This window comes from Condylura cristata, unplaced genomic scaffold (genome assembly GCF_000260355.1).
Source record: "Condylura cristata isolate star-nosed mole 26May11 unplaced genomic scaffold, ConCri1.0 scaffold00002, whole genome shotgun sequence".
In the NCBI taxonomy this organism is placed as follows: domain Eukaryota; kingdom Metazoa; phylum Chordata; class Mammalia; order Eulipotyphla; family Talpidae; genus Condylura; species Condylura cristata.
The window spans coordinates 21,644,287-21,665,377 of record NW_004567103.1 but is presented as its reverse complement, the minus strand read 5'-3'; the positions used below and the strand labels follow the sequence as shown (position 1 = coordinate 21,665,377).

Here is a 21,091-nt window from a genome sequence, read left to right as displayed (position 1 = left end):
GCTCCTCATTCTGTCCCTGGTGAGTCCGTTTGCCCACACCCCCAAACCCCCTCTGCCACCACACACACACACACCCCTTGGGCTTGTATCCTAGTCCTTGTATATATAAATAAATAAATCTCAAAATAAAAACATAAATAAGACTTACATAACATCAACACTTCTAAGCACTGTTTTTGTTTTCAAGTCAAGTAACATTCTTAAATCTTTATTGTATAAATTTTAATCCAACTCCAGCAAAACTACAGTAGTGTTTCAATTTTACTGTCAGTTTATGGTGGCAGTATTCTGCCACCTCTATAAAACTCTATCTGAGCCACAAAAACAAAATGCAACGCTTAAATATTTCGGCCTTACACATCCTTAACCCACTGTGTTTAACTATCCTCTTACAAAACACAGAAAAACAGACCAAGGCAAGTTCCTGTGACGAGCCAGCTGCTGGGGACTACCTGGTTCGACTGCATGCGGCTCTCTGCAGCTCCTGGATCAACTGCCCAGCACACTCCGGCTCCCTGCTGGCCGCCTGCAGCAGGGCCTTCCTAAAAGCATGCCGGCACTTCTTCTGGCGGGACTCTGCCCGCTCCAGGCGGCAGAGGTGCTTATATTTCTGCTGAAAGTAAGTGCAAAGTTGGGTCACCCTGGAGCTCCTACTCTCTGTATCATCATCGTCGGACCTGGAAATACAGGGAGAGAACCGAAAGACTGATTACAGACAAGTCATTTTAGAAAGAGGGCCAGGAAGGTGGCTGGATGCACAGGGTTAGAACCGGTGGCATGTGAGGGCATAATTAACAAAATTAGAGTGAGCGACTTCCAGTTGAGCTGCAAGTAAGGCAGTATTGCAACAACAATGCAGCAGAAAATTCCAACAGCTTCACTAAATTTAACATTCTGGGCATGTCACAATCAGACACTTAATACAACCCTATTTTCCAGATGTTAAGTGACATGGGGTTCTTGGAAAGAGAATCATATCTTTAGCTTCACTTACTAAAATGTCTGAGTAAATGACATGGCAGCTATGAGGAAATACTGAGCACAATTTTACAGAAGAGAGGTCAGACCAGAAGTAGAGCAGTGAATGCTAACAGTGCATTATCTAAGCATTGCGTGTTAGATGTACTAGTTGTTTGAAACCAGCCTTCCAAGCACAAGGGACGATGGTGATGGTGCACAGGTGAACTGGTGGTGGGAGTTTTAAGGGGATGACAGCTGAGAGGAGAAAGCATACACTGCATAAAATGAAAGAATGATATAAAATAAAATAAAAATAAACCAGTCTTTCCTTGCTAAACTTTTGTTTGTTTTTGTTTTCCATATTTTTAATGACCAAAGCAAAACAGATTTAAAATTGCAGCTTCTGGAAGAACCATTTGTTCTTGCCAATTTAAAGGGCAGGTTTATTAGGGAAAAGGACAGAAGACTAAAAGATGCTTGCACAGACACAAGTGGGCAGGAAGAGCTGCTCTGAAAGGGACAGGTTTGTTGAGAGAGGCCTGCATGGTTGCAGGTGGCTGGCCTTAAGGAGAGCTGTCTCTCTGAGGGACATCAGTGAGGAAGTCTTGGCAGGTCACAGACAGCAGGAGGCTGCTGCAGAGGGAGAGAGTTGGCGAAAAGAAGCACCTGTGTAGACACAGGTGGGTAAGATGGCTGTTCCTTGCTTAATTAAGCTCATAAGGAGGTTTTGTGGTAGGGACCACAATCATTTGATTTCTATCAGCATGACAGATAGATAGATAAACAGAATTTCATATACAGGGGATCCTGCTACAGCTCTTATCATTATGCTAATAATGACTGACATGGCTCTGTTTAGAAGTTAGGAATCTGTACCCCGGGAAGTTAGAACGACTGCTTTTGTGCAAAGCAAGTGTGATCTCACTTTTCTGTTAAGAACAGTGCCTAACCACATCTTAAAACAACTAGCACCAACAAATGTTGGCAAGGATGTGGAGAAAAAGGAACTCTCTTGCACTGTTGGTGGGAATGCAAACTAGTACAACCACCATGGAAAACTGTTTGGAGGTTCCGTAAACTGCTAAACATGGAGCTTCCATATGACCTAGCAATCCCACTCCTAGGTATCTACCCAAAAGACACAAAAACACTGATTCAAAAAGATACCTGCACCCCCATGTTTACTGCTGTTTTATTTACAATTGGAAAGACATAGAAACACCCCAAATGCCCAAAAGTGGATGACTGGATTAAAAAGATGTGGTACATATACACAATGGAATCCAAAAAAAAGAAAACACACACACACACACACACACACATATGCCTTTTGCAGCAACATGGATGGAGCTGGAAGGGAAACCAGATGGTTTCACTCATAGCAGGAGAATAACGGACCAGGAAAGAAAATAGTAATAATAATGAACAGCTGTATACCAGAGACATTTTATGGGGGTGGAGTGGGGAATGGGATCAAAAACAGTAGGGAGAGGGAGATGCACTGGACTATGGTGATGGCACATGGGTGATTTGGTGATGGGAAGCCCACGGGGATTACAACTGAGATGCACAAAATGATGTAAAAATAAACTATTATATTATTTGAAAAAAAAAAAGAAGAACAGAGCCTAACATGGCCCTCCCTGGTGGCACAGTGGGTTAAAGCACAGCACTAAGAAGCTAAAGGCACTTCAAGACAAGTTCAATCCCTGGCCCCAGAGGTGATCCACATGGCACAGCAGACCTCTCCTGACTCGCCCACTGCTGCCCTCAGCAATGTACTTCATCAGTCAACCTGTTCTACTCCCCAATCTGTCACTGGTGAATCCTCTCACCGCCCCTGCTCTTCTGGCTTCCGGTTCTGTATGCATAAATAAACAAGTATTTACAAAAAAAAAAAGAAAGAAAGAAAAAATAGTGTCTAACAGAATTAAGAACTGACCTGTGTCATTTTACCTTCTTTCTCTTCTAGCATAACAAAAATGAATAACGTGATATCACAGGCTGTATTATCTTGCTAATCTTCCGTATATCATTGCTTGGTTTCCCTTTTTCTTCTGAAATGGTATTACTTTTTTTTTTCTATCAAAACAGTCACAGGTGACTCTAAACTTCTGTTCAGTCTGTCCTAAGTAATGTGTTATTTTAGTATATATTCTATTACAGGTACATTTGCTAGAATTTGTAATGCAATTTAGATAAGACATATACTCTAAAATTTAAAAATTCAAGAGGATAGAATCAGAAACTAACACGTGGCCAAGAGAACAACAATTCAAATATCTAAACACAAATTAGAAAAATCTAGAAGCTTTTGAAGTTTCAGATTCACAGGTATCTTTACTTTGAATTGACCCCTGAGGAGCACTACAGCAGCTCTTTACTTTTCTGCTTGCCTCTTTCTTGCCTCAGCCCTCATTCCACTTCTGGGAATTCTTAGTCATTTCTCGAACTTTAGCATTGACTGACATTATAATAAAGACACAAATCTGTTTTCTAGCCCACATCTTACAACTAAATTTCATATACAAGGTATTTATCCTGTGTGTCCTTCTACTTCTAATTAACCAAGATGTGCCATAATTAAGCAGGACAAAATACTGGGAAAGAGAGGAGCTCAGAGAAGAGAATATTAAAGACCTGCAGAGGGCTCCACTCAAGTCTGTACCTGAGCACTGTGTGGGGTGAGAATACCCAGAAAAATTACATGAAAAGAGTAGGACAAACAAATCCTTTCAGCTCACTCAGGGCCAGTGTTAGTTTGGGTTCCAACCATCCAAAGTGGAAAAAACCTGCAATACTCAGGGTTCTGGAGAATGTAGTGCCTCAAGAATTCGCCCTAACCAAAGGCTGCTTGTTGTCCCATTTAACAACATTTAAAAAGCAAGACTTGAAAGTCTTTTTTAAATAAAAATTACACCTCCAAACAAGACTCAATAATATTTAAATATTAAGTATGTTACTTAGCTATTTTAATATTTAAGATATTTAAGACAAAAATAACAAAAAATAAAAATAGTATCTGACATTAAAAATAATCAGGCATCCGGGGGCCTCCCTGGTGGCACAGGGGTTAAAGTCTAGCACTATCAAGCTATCACCAGCCACTGTGACATGAGTTCAACCCCTAGCCAGGGAGTTGACCCACATGGCACAGCAGACCTCTCCTGTCTCAACCGCTGCTCCCCTCAGCAGAGTATGTAGTTAATCTACCAGTTCTGCTCCCCACCCTATCTCTGGTGAATTCTCTTATCACACCCCACACCTCTGGCCTACACCCCAGCTCTTGTATGCATAAATAAATAAATCGTTAAAAAAAGAGAGAGAAAAATAAACCGACAGAAACAGAACTCCAAATGATACAGATGATATCTAATAACTGGCATCAACAACCAGTTATTAGAACTATGCTCCATACATTCAAGAAACTATAGGAAGAGAAGGCAGAAATGGACTGAATATATAGTGCTCTTCATCAATAGCAACTAGCAGTACTTCCAATACTGATGTTTAGGTCACCTTGAAAAATAAAATAGAAATCATAACTACCACATATGAATCATCTTTCAGGTACCAGGCACTGTGCTGAGTATTTGAAAAATTAACCCAAAATACCCAAGTTAAGCTAGCATGTGTATTACACTTAGAAAGCATATTTGATAGTATACATACCTAAGAAAGCTTAAGCTCAATTATATGTCTGAAGGAATATACTAATGATAAGTAAAGTCTTGAATGACATACAAAATGGAACTTCAGAGAGAAAAATGTGTAGCATTTTGCAGTACTAAGAGAAGATCTGAGGCCACAGTGGAAATGGATGCATCAATTCTAAATTCAACTGTAAATGGTTCCTTCAATGATAATGGGACAGGCACAGAATGAGATTCACTAAGAATAGTCAAAAGCAGCTTTCCTCAAATAACGTAGTATTTTTCTCCCATGTACCTATGTGACTTCTATTACAATAAAAATAGATCCAGTTAAAAAAAAGTAGTACATACAGAGAAAAATCAATCTACCACAGTAGCAACATAAGAGTAAAGCTAAAAGACTTACGCGTGTCTTTCATATCTGAGTGTTTCTCGGATGGACCATGCAACCTGATATGGCGAGGCCTGCTCTGAGTCCTCCAGCTCCTCTCCACTCTCTTCAGACCAGTCCAGCCCTAGGGCAGATGGGAGGATATTGCAAGTTAAGAAAATCTGCTATTATTTAATTTAGATTAAAAGGTACAGAATACTAATGCCGATAAAGCAAGTACTATCATAGTGAGAACAAATACTGCTGATGAGTCTCTTCATGTTCTTACAAAGATATTAATAATGAACATATGATATACACGCAGGTTTTAAAAATGTCATTATTGGCACTCCCTGGTGGCGCAGCAGGTTAAAGCACAGAACTGAGAATCTAAAGCTGTTTCTGCATGAGTTCAATTCCCGCCTGCCCTGGAGGTGACCACAGGGCGTGGCAGACCTCTCCTGGCCCGCCCGCTGCTCCCCTCAGCAGTGTACTTCGTCGATCTGCCTGTTCTGTTCCCCACTCTGTCTCTGGTGAAGCCTCTCATCGCCCCTGAGCCTCTGGCCTGTACCCCAGTTCTGTATGCACAAATAAATAAATCTTAAAAAAAAAAATGTCATTATTGGGGCTCCCTGGTGGCGCAAGAGGTTAAAGTGCAGCACTATGACGTTATCCATAGCCACTGCAGCAGGAGTTTGATCCCGGGCCAGTGAGCTGACCCACATGGCGCAGCAGACCTCTGCTGTCTCAGCCGCTGCTCCCCTCAGCAGCGCAGTTCAGTGGATCCGTCTGTTCTGCTCCCAACTCTGTCTCTGGTAAATCCTCTCTCACTCCCCACACTTCTGGCCTATACCCCAAGTTCTTGCATGCATAGTAAAGAAATAAACCTTAAAAAAAAATTAAAATATCACATATAAAATGTGCTAATCTACTGTTGATTAGTAATAGATTTGGTAAACAGAGGACTATTGGTATAAGTTTTGGGTGAGTCAAAACCTTTAGGATTTTTTTCAACTGTGAGAAAGTTGGTACTTTAACCCTACGTTGTTCAAGGGTCACTGTGGATTAGTGGTTTTCAGAGGATAGAAATGAAGCTGGACAGAGCTTTGGTGTGACTCTAAAAAAATAGTATGATGGAGTTTTGTGATAATGGACCAATTCTATATATTGTGATGGTGGCAACAAAGATGTACACAGATATAAAATTCTACAGGACAAAACATACTATACTAACATTGCTTATTTTCTGGTTGTGGTTGTGTAGTATAGTAATACAAGATGTTTTTCTTGCAATTTCCTGTATATCTGCAATTATTTCTAAATAAAAGGTTTTTTAAAATTAAAAAAAAAATTAAAAATGGCATTATCACAAAAAGGTTATATTCCAAGGATGAACTTCTTTCATTAGTTATTTCACTAGTGGAGTCAAAGTAACATGGGTAGAGTGTTCAGGTTAGGGGAAAAAAGTATAATTTCTTATAAATACCAAAACATCATACACCAAAAAAAGTCAGAAAAATATAAAATATTCAAGATAATGGGAGAAGAAGCTGAGTATGTGTTCAGGCAAGAACGAAAACCAAAAGATGCTGAGGGAGTCACTCTACACTTCAACCAGGGCCTTGGGGTAAACAGACAAAGGCAGATGTGCTCGACACTCAATCCAGTGGCTGCCACCCTCTGGATCTTGCCCCCAGGGTCAGAGGAAACAGGAAGGTGGTGATGTTCTATTTCTAATGTGGCTTGGGTGTGTTTTAATTCATTTAAACAACAGCTGCCATATGTTGTGTTTCACTTTGAAAACCAGGTTTACCGGAAAAAGAGAAACATCTATTATGAACAATGCTTACTTACTTTGTTAAATTTTTTAATGAGTAGAAAACTGTTACCTCTCAAAATGAAGGTTTTAGCTCTTTAAACGTTTATATCTAGAAGAGGGCTTACTGACACTGCACGTCTATATACCCCAAATACACGCACATGCTATACAACTTTCACTTTCTATCTCCAAAACTTACGTTCTGTCTTCCTCAAAAATTAGATCCTCAAAGGGGCCCCCCCTCCCTGGTGGCACAACGGGGTAAAGCGCAGCACTGTAAAGCTAGGTGTGGACTCATCAGCGCAAGTTTGATCCTGGCCAGGGAAGTGACCCACATGGCACAGTGGACGTCTCCTGTCTCTCCTGCTGCTCCCCTCAGCAGTGTACTTTGTCAACATGTCTGCTCGGCTCCCCACTCCGCCTCTGGTGGGCCCTATCACTGCCCCTGCACCACTGGCCTGTGCCCTAGTACTATATGCATAAGTGAAAATCTTTAGAAGAATATTAGCCCCTCAAAAGTCTTATCTTCATTAGACAGTTATGCTACAAATGACCTCACATATTTCTCCCATAATTCAAATGAGTTTGCCTGTGCCAAATAGAGGAACTAAGAAAAGGGTGATTGAAATGCAAATTATAAATGCTTAAAATTAAATAACATCGTCACTGGCATCAACAAATCTCAAATCTAGTTAACAAGGGGACTCTCTAAAATGTCAGGCCACCTCAAAAAGTAAGTTCCTTTGTCACCACTAAAATAATTAGTAATTTGTTTAAAAAAAAAATAGAAAAATAAGCAATTGGCAGCCAGCCTTTTGCCTGCTGCTTCTCAGAGTATTTCAGTAAATACACCTTTTCTGTTCTCAAACAAAAAGCCCCACCAATTAAGAGATCACAATATCAGCTTCAGTATGTTGAAGCATGAGGCCTTTCAAATATAATATATAGTCACAATTAACGAATCTTTAAATTTTTTTAATAATTAAAAATTATAAAATGAGTTATCTTTTATCACTGCCAGGACACCTAAACTTTCTCTGAAAATGTCAGCTCTAAGCTATAAGGACTAAAGTGGAAGTATTTCTCCAGTTGTGAAATTAACTGTACAATAAAATAAACCTTTGATCTTAGCTTCATTATCATTAGTTTTAATGTAACTAACTGAGATAACCAGCCCAGACAGGGCTGTAACCTAATTACAAGACTGCATTTTTCTTTAAGTACTTTCTGAAATGACTGCAGGTTGTGGTTGATCATACTAGTGTATTACAATTACTGGTTTCTCCAAAAGAATCTTTTCTTTGGAAATGTGGACCTCAGTACACTTGAATTTTTTAAAAAATGAAAACATAGTACCCTTTAAGTTTTCATTCTGTTCAAAATGACTGAAAGTCAGCCCTCAAGGCAACACAAAATTTCACAGTTTAAAAAAGTTAAAATCTGGGCCTTTCCTTTCAACCCCTTTGACACAGGGGCTGAATAAAGCACAGCATTATGAAAATACCCTCAGCCACTGCAGCACAAGGTCCATCCCCAGCCCGCAAGCCGACCCACTTGGTGCAGCAGACCTCTTGTCTCACCCACTGCTGCCCTCAGTGAATTTCAGTTGACCTGCTTGCTCTGTTCCCTGCTTTGTCTCTGGTGGATCCTCTGGCCTGTACCCCAGTTCTTGTGTGCATGAATAAATAAATCTTAAAAAAAAAAAGTAATCATTCAGGAATAAAAGTTCAAGTAAAAAGTCAACAGATAAAAATGGTGGACTAGTATTTTTTCAGAAAAGTTGAATCTGTCTCAAAAGTTAAAGTTCTCCTAACACTTAATGAGTACTACAGAAGACTAAAATATAAATAATAAAAGAATTAAAAGAAAATGCAGGCCCTGCCTGGTGGCCTAGTGGTTAAGTCTCAGCACTATTATGCTGTGGCCTGAATTCCAACCTTGCTAGGGAGCTGACCCACATGGCACAGCAGACCTCTCCTTTCTCTCCTGCTGCTCCCCCAATCAGTGTGTTGCAGTAGATCTGCCTGTTCTGCTACCTACTGGTCTCTAATGAATCCTCTCACCTCCCACACTTCTGGCCTAGACCCCCATTCTTTTACACAAGCAAAAGAAAAAAAAAAAAGTAAGTATGTATGTTTATATACACCAAGAATGAAGGGGGGTAGAGAGAAAGCCTCATTCAAGAGAAGTAAATCTTTTTAGAAAAGAGAATACATAAAAATATAAATTTCTAAATTCTAAAATTACTAAAACAGATACTCAAAAGCCAGTAACAAATGGGAGGACTCAGCAATACATACAAAATATGTTTAAAAAACTTTTACCAATCAATAGAAAATAAAAGCTTCAATTAAAATGGGTATAAAAAACTGAAAAAGGCAAAATTTATAAATACAAATGCTCCAAAAGCATATGGACAAATATTTAAACCTACATTAGTAATTCAAGATAGCAAAGTATGGTCCACAGATTTCTGGGGATCCCTGAGGCCTTCTCAGAGAATTCCTGAGATCAACATTATCTGCAAAATAATACCAACACACGACCTGCCTTTGTCACTGTGTTGACATTTGTACTAATGGTATATAAACCATGGTGGTTAAAACTGTTGGCACCTTAGGAAATTCTTGATATAGCCCTGTTTATTAAGGATGGTGTATTTTATTAAATCTCTACTCTTGAATATTAGCCTTTATAATACCAGAAGTATCCATTAAGACTTCTGCAGCAGATGGCCAAAAAGCATATGAAAAAAGGTTCAATATCACTTGTAATAAGGGAGATGCAAATTAAAACCACAATGAGATATCACCTCACACTAGTGAGAATGGCACATCTTAAAACAAGTAGCAACAACAAATGTTGGTGAAGATGAGAGAAAAAGGAACTCTCCTGCACTGCTGGTGGGAATGCAAACTAGTACAACCACTATGGAAAACTGGAGGTTCCTCAAACTGCTAAGCATGGAGCTTCCACATGACCCAGCAATCCTACTCATGGATATCTACCCAAAAGACACAAAAACACTGATTGGAAAAGATACCTGCACCCCCATGTTTATTGCTGCTTTATTTACAATTGGAAAAACATGGAAGCAGCCCAAGTGCCCAAAAGTAGATGACTGGATAAAAAAGATGTGGTACATATATACAATGGAATATTACTCAGCAACCAAAAAAAAAAAACAACACATATCTTTTGCAGCAACATGGATGGAGCAGGAAAAGATCATGCTTCGTGAGATAAGCCACAAAGAAAAAGAAAAATATCAGATGGTTTCACTCATAGCAGGAGTATTATGGATCAGGCGAGAAAATAGTAATAATGAACAGCTATATACCAGAGACATTTTATGGAGGTGGAGTGGGGAATGGATTCAAAAACAGTGGGGGGAGGGAAGTGCACTGGACTATGGTGATGCACATGGGTGATTTGGTGATAGGAAGCCCATGGGGATTACAACTGAGATGGAAAAATGCACAAAATGATGTAAAAAGAAACTATTTTATTCTAAAAAAAAAAAAAAGTGCATATGAAAAAAGCCACTTGATGGCTGTAATGACAAAGAGCACTTGTATGACTGTGTTCACTGTGACTTTAACTGCTGTTTTTTTTTTTTTTCATTCAGCACATTATTATCTGAGTGACTGACAAACTATGGTTATTAAGACTTGACTATCTGGCAGTCATTTTTTTCTAAAGTGAAACTATCACTTTTCAAGTACATCAATGGACAGTATTGGTTGCCAATGACAAAATTCAAATTTTTTCTCAAAAGCCTGATTTTCTGATTTTTGGAAAACTTAATTTAATCACACTAACATGACAACTTACTAACAGTTGACAGGCTTTTCTGAGAAAATTAATGGTAATATTAAAAAATGTGATTTTTTTAGTTTTGCAAAATGAATTTTATCAAGATTTGGAACATCTGTGTATCTCAGTAAGCCAGTATTCTTCTAAGTGACCAACTCATGAAGTTATAAGATCATGGATGAGTAAAAAGAGCCATTCAAATTACAAGACAGACCAATGAATTTTAATGTAGCTGCATGTAACATTCATTAATAAAGTTGTAAATGTCTACATTACAACTAATCATTTGGGTTTTGGTGTAGAGTCAAAGAAAAATAGCTACAATTATTTGATAAAATTCCTCACACTCATCTAGTGGAATACTATTCAGCTATCAAAAAAAATAGGCCTCCCAAAAGGCTCATGGTTAAAGTCTCAGTGTTAATCAAGTTATCCCCAGCCATGGAAAGAGGAAGGGTAACACCAGGCCAGGGAGCTGACCCACATGGCGCGGCAGACCTCTCCTGCGCTCCCTTCAGCAGTGTATTTAGTCAATCTACCTATTCTGCTCCCCACGCCGTCCCTGGTGAATCCTTTCACACCCTACACCTCTGGTCTACATCCCAGTTCTGGTATGCATGAATAAATAAAAATAAAACTCTTTTTAAAAAGGAAAACAATGTTTTAGTCCCTTTTGGGACAAAATGGATGGGCTCTTGACGTGACTGTGCTAAGTGAAATAAATCTGAAAATGAAAGACAGATACTGCTATTGAATGGCCTCACTTATTTATGGGATATAAATAACCAGAGAACAAGCCTCCCTGGTGGAGACAGTGCTGTAAAGCTATAGTCAGCCACTACTGCAAGAGTTTGATCTGCAGAGAGCTGACCCACATGGCACAGCAGACCTCTCCTGTCTTGTCCGCTGTTCCCCTCAGCAGTATGTTTCAGTGGATCTGCTGTTCTCTCCCCACTCTGTTTCTGATAACTACTCTCTCACCCCCTCTACTGCCTCTGACCTATACTCCATTTTCTTGTAGGCATAAATAAATAAATCTTAAAATTTTTTTTTTAATGTAAAGCTTGGAATTGGAAATTCTGATTCTTAAAATAGATGTAAGAGAAAAATGAATGGTATGAGGGTCATTTACAGCAAAGGTCTATATCTATAATTGATCATATAAACTGGAAATAATTCAGAGATAGAATTCACCTATGATAAATTACATTGTATATGAAAAATTACTAACTGGGTAATACATTGTGAAAACCTTAAAAAATGGTTACAAAACAATGCCTATAGCAGGAATCCAATTTTATATATCTAAAAGAATATAACAAGGATTACCAAATGGATATATACGAAAATTAGGATGTTCTAAGTTCTATTATTTTTAATTGCCGAAAGTCAGACCTGGTTTAATAACGTATTTTATAACAGACGGAACAATATAAAGACATAGACAAGGAATTATTAATTCCATCTCCCTAAAAATCACACCCTATCCAAATTCACAGTGCTAACAGGCTGGTAATGTATACACAGTCATACTTTTCCTATGTGAAATAGGCAAAAGTATAACTATATTCTTGACCAAAGATAGAATAATCTCCCTTACTCATTTACTTTGTTAGTCTTTACAAAAGTGGGAAAATACACTACCTCTGTGCTTTTTCTATTTGCTAATATATCAGGGGCACATCTAGGTAGAAAGATAAACATTCATTCTTCTTAATTGCTGCAAGAAGAATTAATTCTTCTTAATTCTTACATCATAAGATACATGTGTCAGACCCTCCTGACACATAAAATACATGTGGTGGCACAGTGGATTAAAAGCACAGCACTAAGAAGCTAAAGCCACTTCAGCATGAGTTTGATCACCACCAGCCACGGAGGTGACCCACATAGTGCGGCAGACCTCTCCTGACCTGCCCGCTGCTCCCCTCAGCAGTGTACTTGTCAGTCGGCCTGTTCTGCTGCCTACTCTGAATCCTCTCACCATCCCTGTACCTCAGCTCTGTATGCATAAATAAATAAATAAATCTTAAAAAAAATATACATGTGTCATAATTTACACAAAGTCTCCTACTGGTTGTTCAGGTTATTTGCAGAATTTTAATATTGCAAGTAATATTGCAATAAACATCTTTGAACACACATCCTATATTCTGGCATTTTTTTTAATGCATAGGATAGTGAATTTGCTGGTTACACATATACTATTAATTTGCAACTACTGCCATATTACTCACCAGCAATGTATAAGATCCCATATCTTCATCAACTCTGATAAAACTTTTGTTAATTGGATGTTATTTTATTTGCATTTCCACGCCTGCTATGGTGATTAAAGTATCCCCAACCTTTGCCCATTTTGCTACTGGGGTCATGTCATGCAAGCACTTTTTCCTGTAGTAAAAACCATAGCTCACACCAAATTCAAGAAGAAATTCCAAAATAGTTAATAAATGATCAAAAACAAAACAGCCACACTAGTATAGAAAATAGGTGTATAAACGTGGGATCAGGAAGACTTTCTAAAAAAAAAAAAAAACAGATGACTAAGAAACAGCAAAGGAATGACAGACATTTGATTACATTATATTTCTATCTGTATTTCTTCAGATACTGCTGTGAACAGGTATTACTTAATACTGCTTTGAGAACTTAAAAAAAAAAAAACTGTTGGCAGATAGTAACACCACTATCATGATTCCAAAGTCCTATGATAAGACACATAAAGAAGTTTATTAGACACACAGCATACAAACACAACTGTCGTTAACACTGCCATTGCCACTGCTCATAGAAATCAAGACTAGAAGTGGTAAACTCCCAACTGGTATTTCTGCATCTGGTCACCGAGTGTTACTCCCCGGTCGCATATTTACTTGAAGGCATCTGCCCAAGTGCAGACGTCTAACTGGACCTATCACGACAGTTATGAAAACAAAGCCTCCACAAAACGGCAGGTTCTGTGTGATTACACGCACGATAGGACAGAGGGGACAGCTCACCTAAATGTGGAAACAGATCCGTGTCCAGCTGATGCTTCTGGGTGCACAGTTTCACCAGTCTCTGTAGTCGACTTATACAAGAGAAGTGTGGCGAGAAGGCTGTGGCTTTCATAAGGACCTGATCAGTCCTGGGCGGGCCCACGACGGGAGCCCTACTGGATGGCAGGAGGGGCAGAGGCCTCCGGTGAGACGACTGCCTGGCTTGTGCTATAGTGTGTGTGGTGGAGGCCGCTCCCTGCATTGGTAGGCTGGTGTTCTGAGGTTGAGGTGACTTGCAGACTAAACCCTGCGGTGGCGCTGGAGGTTTTAAAGAAGTGGATAAAGGTGACAGGTGGGAGTGCGGCTGCAGAGGCTGTTGCTGTGGAGGTGCAGGAGGGGGACTAAAGTGCTCTTGTCGAACTTTTAAAATCTCTGTCTCTCTCTGGCGCTGCCGATTCTGGGCCAGCTTGCTCTGCAACTTCTTTCTCACGGTGGCCCCTTTCTTTAGGTCATCGTCTTCCTCGTTGAAAGCAAACGGATCTTCCAACTCAGTTTCCAGGTAGTGGAGAGGGACCCTTGCCCCTGGTGGAGAGAGGGACATTCCATCCAGTCCATTGGGCATCTTCAAGGCCAACGTGGGCACCGTCAGGCTAAAGGCCATCGTATCCATCTGATGCCTGACCTTTACCTCATCTATAGGATCATTCTTTTTCTTCCTCTCTTTTTTCGGGATAAAGCCAAGTACCTGCAAGTGGCTGTTGCAGTACCTTTAAAAGCAGACACATACACACAGAAATGTTCATTATACATATCATGAAAAAAAGAATTTATAAAGCTGCATATTATAAAATATGCTCCTAATATGTTCATGCATGACTAGAGTAAACCTTGACATCCATGGGTTTAACACATGCAACTTTCGCTACTCTCCAGCAGTTCTTAAGTCTGTGTACTTTTGCTGAAGCACCTAAGTAAATGCACATGTAGAGGCTGCCAGACAGAACCTAGCCATTTAGTTTGTGAGTGGCCTTTGAGAACAGTTACAGTGTCTCACATGGTTTTGCTACTCTCTATTCACAGCATATGCAGTAGCTGAGCAAGAGCCAGAGGCTCACTTAAATTTCTCTTATGTAGGAAAAAAATTGACTGCCATTCATGTATTTGGAGACACACAAAGATCTATGACATAATCCTTACAAATGGCAAGTATCTAGTGTATGTGAGAGAGAAGGGAAGGAGGAAGTAAACCAGTGAGACTAGTAAGTGGGAAAACAGATGAAATGAGTTCCTCAATTGCCACCTATAACTACACAGAATATCTCTGGTACTTAACTGTAGTAAGTACTGAAGTAATTTTCTTTATAAAAATGAGAAAACTAAAGCTTTACAGGAATTAAATAACTTGCCCAATTTACCTAAAAGTGATAATAGTGGAAAGCTGAACAAAAAAATGAAACTCAGGAAGACACTATCAGCCTTCAATCCTGAGGTTACTTTTAAAATAAATGCTACTTTAATGTATTATGAAAGGATAGATTCTCTTATATAATGCAAAAGTATGTCATTCTTATAAAGCACACTAAAAACCTATGGAGACAATTAACCAGCAGAAAAGCAGTATTTTCTAAACTAATATTCTTCCTTCAGTTCCACAGATACTAACAAGTATCCAGTAAAAACTAGTCTGTGTGTAACTAAATAGGAAATATGCTGGTTACAAAGAATCAGACAATAATTTGTTGTTTCTTCCTGCTGAACAACTTCTCCAGGCCTGTGTACACTAATGTGCATCATCGGGCACATAGGGAGATGTGCCTATCTGGCAGCATTTCCAAAACTTAACACCTGCAAGGGAAGACCCTACACCTCAGAATCTAACCAGTGTTGTCAACCAATGTTACTACAATCAGAAAAAAATAAAGAATATATCTGTCAGAGGCATCCTTTAATTTTAAATAGGACAAATAAGAAAACCTCTTCTGTCCCGAAGAGATGTACATGGTATGTGATGTGCCACCTAGACAGCACTGGGTCCTACAGATACTTTATCAATAGAGCACTAAGAGGCCCTCCCTGGTGGCACAAGGGTTGGCCTCACCACTATCAAGCTATCACCAGCCTATGTGGCATGTGTTCGATCCCTGCCCCGGAGATGACCCACATGGTACAGCAGACCTCTCCTGCCTCTCCCACTGCTCCCCTAAGTGTGTTTCTCAGTGAACCTGCCTGTTCTGCTCCCCACTTTGTCTCCCCATACACATACACACTCCCCCCCCCACCTCTGGCTTACAACCCAGTTTTTGTATCCATAAATAAATCTTTTTTTAAAAAATAGAGGATAAAGCCAAGCCAGCACCTTGAAATCCAGCAAAAGCAAATATGCATACAGCAGCCCTCTTTCCACCTACCCTCAACTCTCACACCAGTCCATCGGCACTCTTATAACATGCAGGCTGAAAAAACCTTGCCTCTTGTAAAACAAAGAATTCTGCATAACTAGAATTAGAATAGTTTCCTTAGTTATGCACAGCATTCAAATAAGTATACAAATATGAATTTTTAGTATAATAGGTGATTGTGAGTGGGTTCTTTGGAGAGATGAAAATGCTATAAAATTAGAATGCTGTTAACAGTTGCACAGCCCTGTGAATATTCTAAAAAATGCTGAACTGTACACTTAAAATGAGTGAATTTATGTTAACTAAATATACCTTAAGTTGTTTCAAAAAAGAATAAATGTACAGGAAATAAGAAAATTACTGGGCACATATATACCATCCATGTGTATATGTGTACACAGATATGTATGTATATACAACATTATAGCAAAAAATTTTAAAACATACTTAACAACCAACTTAAGGGCCCTCCCTGGTGGTGCAACGAATTAAAGGACAGCACTGTGAAGGTGGCCACAGCCATTTCAGGCCAAGTTCGATCCCTGGCCAGGAAGCTGACCTACATGGTGTGGCAGACCTCTCCTGACTCATCTGCTGCTCCCCTCAAGCAGTGGGTTTCAGTAGATCTGTCTTTTCTGCACCCCACTCTGTCTCTGGTGAATCCTTTGATCCCTATACCTTTGGCCTATACCTCAGTTCTTGTATGTGTAAATAAATAAAATTAAATATTTAAAAATGTGAAAGCTTGTTTTGAAAAGGATATTAAACTTTCTAACTATATTACACAGTATAGTTATATTGATCAACATACAGGTATAAGTTTAGAAACATTATTACATTAAGTTTAGAAACATTATTACATTAATTCAACCTAGAGTATTATCATCTATTGACGTCTGTTTTAAACAATTTTCAAACAAATCTATGAACTAACTTTTTTTTACTTATTAAACATAGTTTCTCTTGACATAGCAACACAAAATTTTTATCATTTCTTGTTTTAAAAATTGTAAATTAGGGGTCTCAGCATTATCAAGCTATTGCCAGCCACTGTGACCTAAGTTTGATCCCTAGCCAGGGAGCCGACTCACATGGCGCTGTTCCCCTCAGCAGTGTATTTCTGTAGATCTGCCTGTTCTGCTTTCCACTCTATCTCTGATACATCCTCTCATCCCCTACCCCTCTGGCCTACACCCCAGTTCTTGTATACATAAATAAATAAATAAATAAATAAAAACAAATCTTTTTTAAAAAGTAGGAAATTACTTGGGAAATAAAGGTTATATGCCTTACAGAATGAATATTTCAGAAAACTCTGAATGTCTATTTCTTGTTGTCTTGCTGTTAGCTACTAAGAAAAAACTGCTTCAACTAAAATTAAAAAAAAAAAATTTAAGGTTGGCAACTGATACAATGAATTTCAAAAATATACATACAGGTATTGGCCCTCGTTAAGCACAGCATTGTGAGGCTGTCGGCAGCCACTGCAGATAAGTTTGAGCCCCAGTCAAGAAGGTGACCTACATAGTGTAGCAGACATCTCCTGTCTCACTCACTGCTCCCCTCAGCTGTGTACATCTGCCTGTTCTGCTCCCCACCCCTGCATCTCTGGCCTGTACCCCAGTTCTGTATGCATAAATAAATAAAAATCTTAAATATACATATACATACACACACACACACACACACACACACAGGAGGGTTTATAATAGCACTTGGATTAAAAGATTGATTCAAGCTCAACCATTCTTCAATTAAAAGGAGCAAGGGGCCCTCCCTGATGGCGCAGCGGGTTAAAGCACAGCACTAAGAAGCTAAAGCCACTTCAGCATGAGTTGGATCCCCACCTGCCCAGGAGGTGACCACACAGCGCTGCAGACCTCTCCTGACCCGCCCGCTGCTCCCCTCAGCAGTATACTTCGACAGTCTGCCTATTCTGCTCCCCACTCTGCCTGTGGTGAATCCTCTCACCTCCCTGGTACCTCTGGCCTGTACCCCAGTTCTGTATGCACATATAAATCTTTAAAAAAAAAAAAAAAAAGGAGCAGGGGTTAGAAATGATTGTTTTTAGTATGCTAAAACCATGTGGTTTCTTTCTCACCTGATATTAAAATTTTATTCCTTGCCTCACTACGCAGCTATTTCTAACTTTCAAGTACTGTAATATGAAGCCTTAAATGCACATTAGAAATTCTAAGAGAGTATTCCCAAATCACCACATTATACTAATTCATTTTGGTTAAATCAATCAATACTATTTCATCCTAAAGGTGAAATTTGTTCATCATAACATAAAACACATTTTTCATCAACTTTATGCAGGTGACATTTGCTTAGGTATAGGAACAAGGATGAAGGCTGTACATATATTCCTAAGATAGTAGGAAGTTCCTATTTTCTACCTAAAGATAAGTATTTGAGACTCTGAAAAATAAGCATGCATCTCCAGTAAAACCTTACTACAATGACCAACATGATTTCTGGAGAATTAAAGAAAAAGTATATGAGATACAGTGTAAAATTTTCCTGTGAACATGGAAAATGAATAACAAGTATAAAAATATCCCATATTGTTGTTGTTGTTTTTTAGCAAAGCATATATTTCTAATTCTAGTCATAAAGCCCAACCATACTGTGAAAGTACACTTTCTAAATATGGTAAACACATTCTATATGGAACCCGTTATAACAAAAAGAGGCAAGATTATAAAACAATCCCACGTACAGTTCAGAAGACTGTTGGGAAGTACATCTGAATGATTCAAGTACACATTCCTTTAAATTATTTCAGTAAATATATACCCTTTGTGACTTTTCAAATACAGATTTAAAAATTCCAAAATTACTATCATTAATAACAACCTATATAACTTCTATAATTTCTCTCATTTAGGCAGAAGACAACAGGGTAGAGAAATCAGGAGTTATTTAGCAAAGCGGTAAACCAACCAATATCAGTACTAAGATTTCAAAAAACAATTTTGAGGAAAAAAAAATTTTTTTAAGGAATCTCAGAAAGTCTGTAAAATCAAATCACTCCCCAAATTTGCTTCACCATTCTTTTTAAATGGCCACCTCTCGTCCTTAGAAGCATTTGCAACTTTATAGAGTGAGCACAGAAGTCAACATAAAAAAAAAGAACAGGAAAAATTCCAAGTCCACTAATTAAATCCAGGGCTGATTCGTATTTGGGGCTCTTACCTACGATCCTCTGACTTGGGGATGGGGTTGGTGCAGCGTTGGCTGTTATACTTGGCCACATATTCACATTGCTTGAAGGGGGCAGTCTTGTCCTCCAGAACGTGTCTGATACAGAAAGCGTAGCCGTTGAGTCGCCGCTGCTTGCACAGTTTGGGGCTATATGAGCACAAGGGCTTATTGTCAACCTCAGAGAAGTGTATATGTTTCCCTTCATACATCACGTGACTCTATTCCTTGTGAACATCAGCTAAAAGACCACCACAAAAAAAGAAACCCAAATGGTAAGTCAGAGGACATAAGGCAGATAGAAGTTGAGAATTTCACTGAGGGGCTTCTAGCCCCTCAGCCATACCTGATTTTAAATCTTCTGCACCAGAGCAATGTTAAGACAACCCCAAGGATACCAGTTTGGAATGCTGCAGAATCAAGATGAAGCAGATTGTCTACAAAAATATCAAAAGGCCTAGTTAACAAATAGACATAAGCAAAGTTGCTCACCTGGGAATTAGAACGCTAGGCTATCACCCTTCCAAATAGGAAGGGTTCTTTCTTCATTGCAATTCAATATACCAATATAGAGTTCAAGCAAGAAAATAAGAGACATTGTAAAATCTTAAGTTACTTACCCTTCCAAATTGAACTAAATATAAATAGCTTTTACTCTGCTTAGGTTTTGTAAATACCTCAAAGCTATAGGGTTCTTCCACCAAACAGTCATAAGGTAGCAGACATTTTATCTTGTGACTAGTATTTGTATACTATACATATTTTCAGAACCCAAATCCCCTTCCAATACCAATGGAATGAAAGGGAGACCAAAGTTTCCCTCTGAAATTCCTACTGGCAAAATACCTGGCAACTTTATAATAAATGTTCCTATGAAATACAAGAAAAGAACAAATTCTTGAATTTTTAAAGAGACATTCCCCTCTAAGGAACCCCTCCCCACTTCAGCCATCCAAAGTATAAATTACTTTAGTCCAAAAACTAGTCCCCGGCCACCCTCCGTCATTCAGCCCAGGACTCTGCGTCACGTGGTACTCCCACGTACAACAAATAGGCCAACAGTCACAGCTCAGGATCTTGGGAGCTTTAATGAGGAAAGAGTAGGGGGAGCGGGAATCACACAATACTCGCTACACTCTCTCCACACACAAAGTCCAGCAGTAGCATTTACATACTGTAACACCTGTAGCCGTGAGGAAATAGAGTTAGCTGTGACGTCAGGATCATAGGATAATGATGTCAAACCACCTTCTTTCACACTCCAAAAGGCACCCAGATGCAGGATGCAACAGTTTAGTGACAGAATAACTCAGGACATATTCCCCTTTAAAAATGGAATGTGAAATTCTTTACACCAATGAATGACAAGATACATGAATGACTGAGGGTCCCGACCTGTCTGCCCAAGTCTTAAACATGCCATTTACAGTGCTGCCTGGAACAAATCATTTAACCTCTGTAATCTGTTTTCTCCTGTACAAAACAGGGATAATAATAGCTGTGTTATCAGCTTGTTCTCAGGAGTAAATGATACAAAGTATGCAACACATTAAGTACCATTCCCAGTACACATCAAACACTAGACAGATGGGAGCTATTATTTACAAATGTTAATTTTTAATATTCCTACATTCTACCTGCTGACCAAAAGGTGGATAATATTACTCCCCATATTTCACTTACTCTAGAAAGAAAAAAAATGGCAAAGATTTTAACATAGTTAAAATTCATATTCACACTGTTAAAACACTTGCAAAAATGTAAAACAATGCTACTTAACTAATTGAAAAAAAATCATACTCACTGCTAACATAGTCACCTCAAATAACACAAAAACAAGAGCTGTCCCTTCTCACTTCATTAGGAGGCAAAGAAAACTGAACAAA

At 38.9% G+C, this 21,091-nt stretch overlaps 1 protein-coding gene across 1 annotated transcript in view; it reads right to left on the bottom strand.

Moving 5' to 3' along the window:
• Positions 1 to 19,641, bottom strand: part of INO80D (INO80 complex subunit D) — a 32,464-nt gene extending 12,823 nt beyond the window's left edge. Inside the window, exons 1-5 of the mRNA XM_004674356.2 lie at positions 19,552 to 19,641; positions 19,200 to 19,446; positions 13,621 to 14,366; positions 5,020 to 5,128; positions 453 to 677 (exon numbers count right to left, since the gene is read on the bottom strand). Coding sequence (XP_004674413.1) covers positions 453 to 677; positions 5,020 to 5,128; positions 13,621 to 14,366; positions 19,200 to 19,417 — 1,298 coding nt within the window. The 5' untranslated portion in view covers positions 19,418 to 19,446; positions 19,552 to 19,641. The remainder of the gene's footprint in view (positions 1 to 452; positions 678 to 5,019; positions 5,129 to 13,620; positions 14,367 to 19,199; positions 19,447 to 19,551) is intronic.
• Positions 19,642 to 21,091: the final 1,450 nt, after the last annotated feature.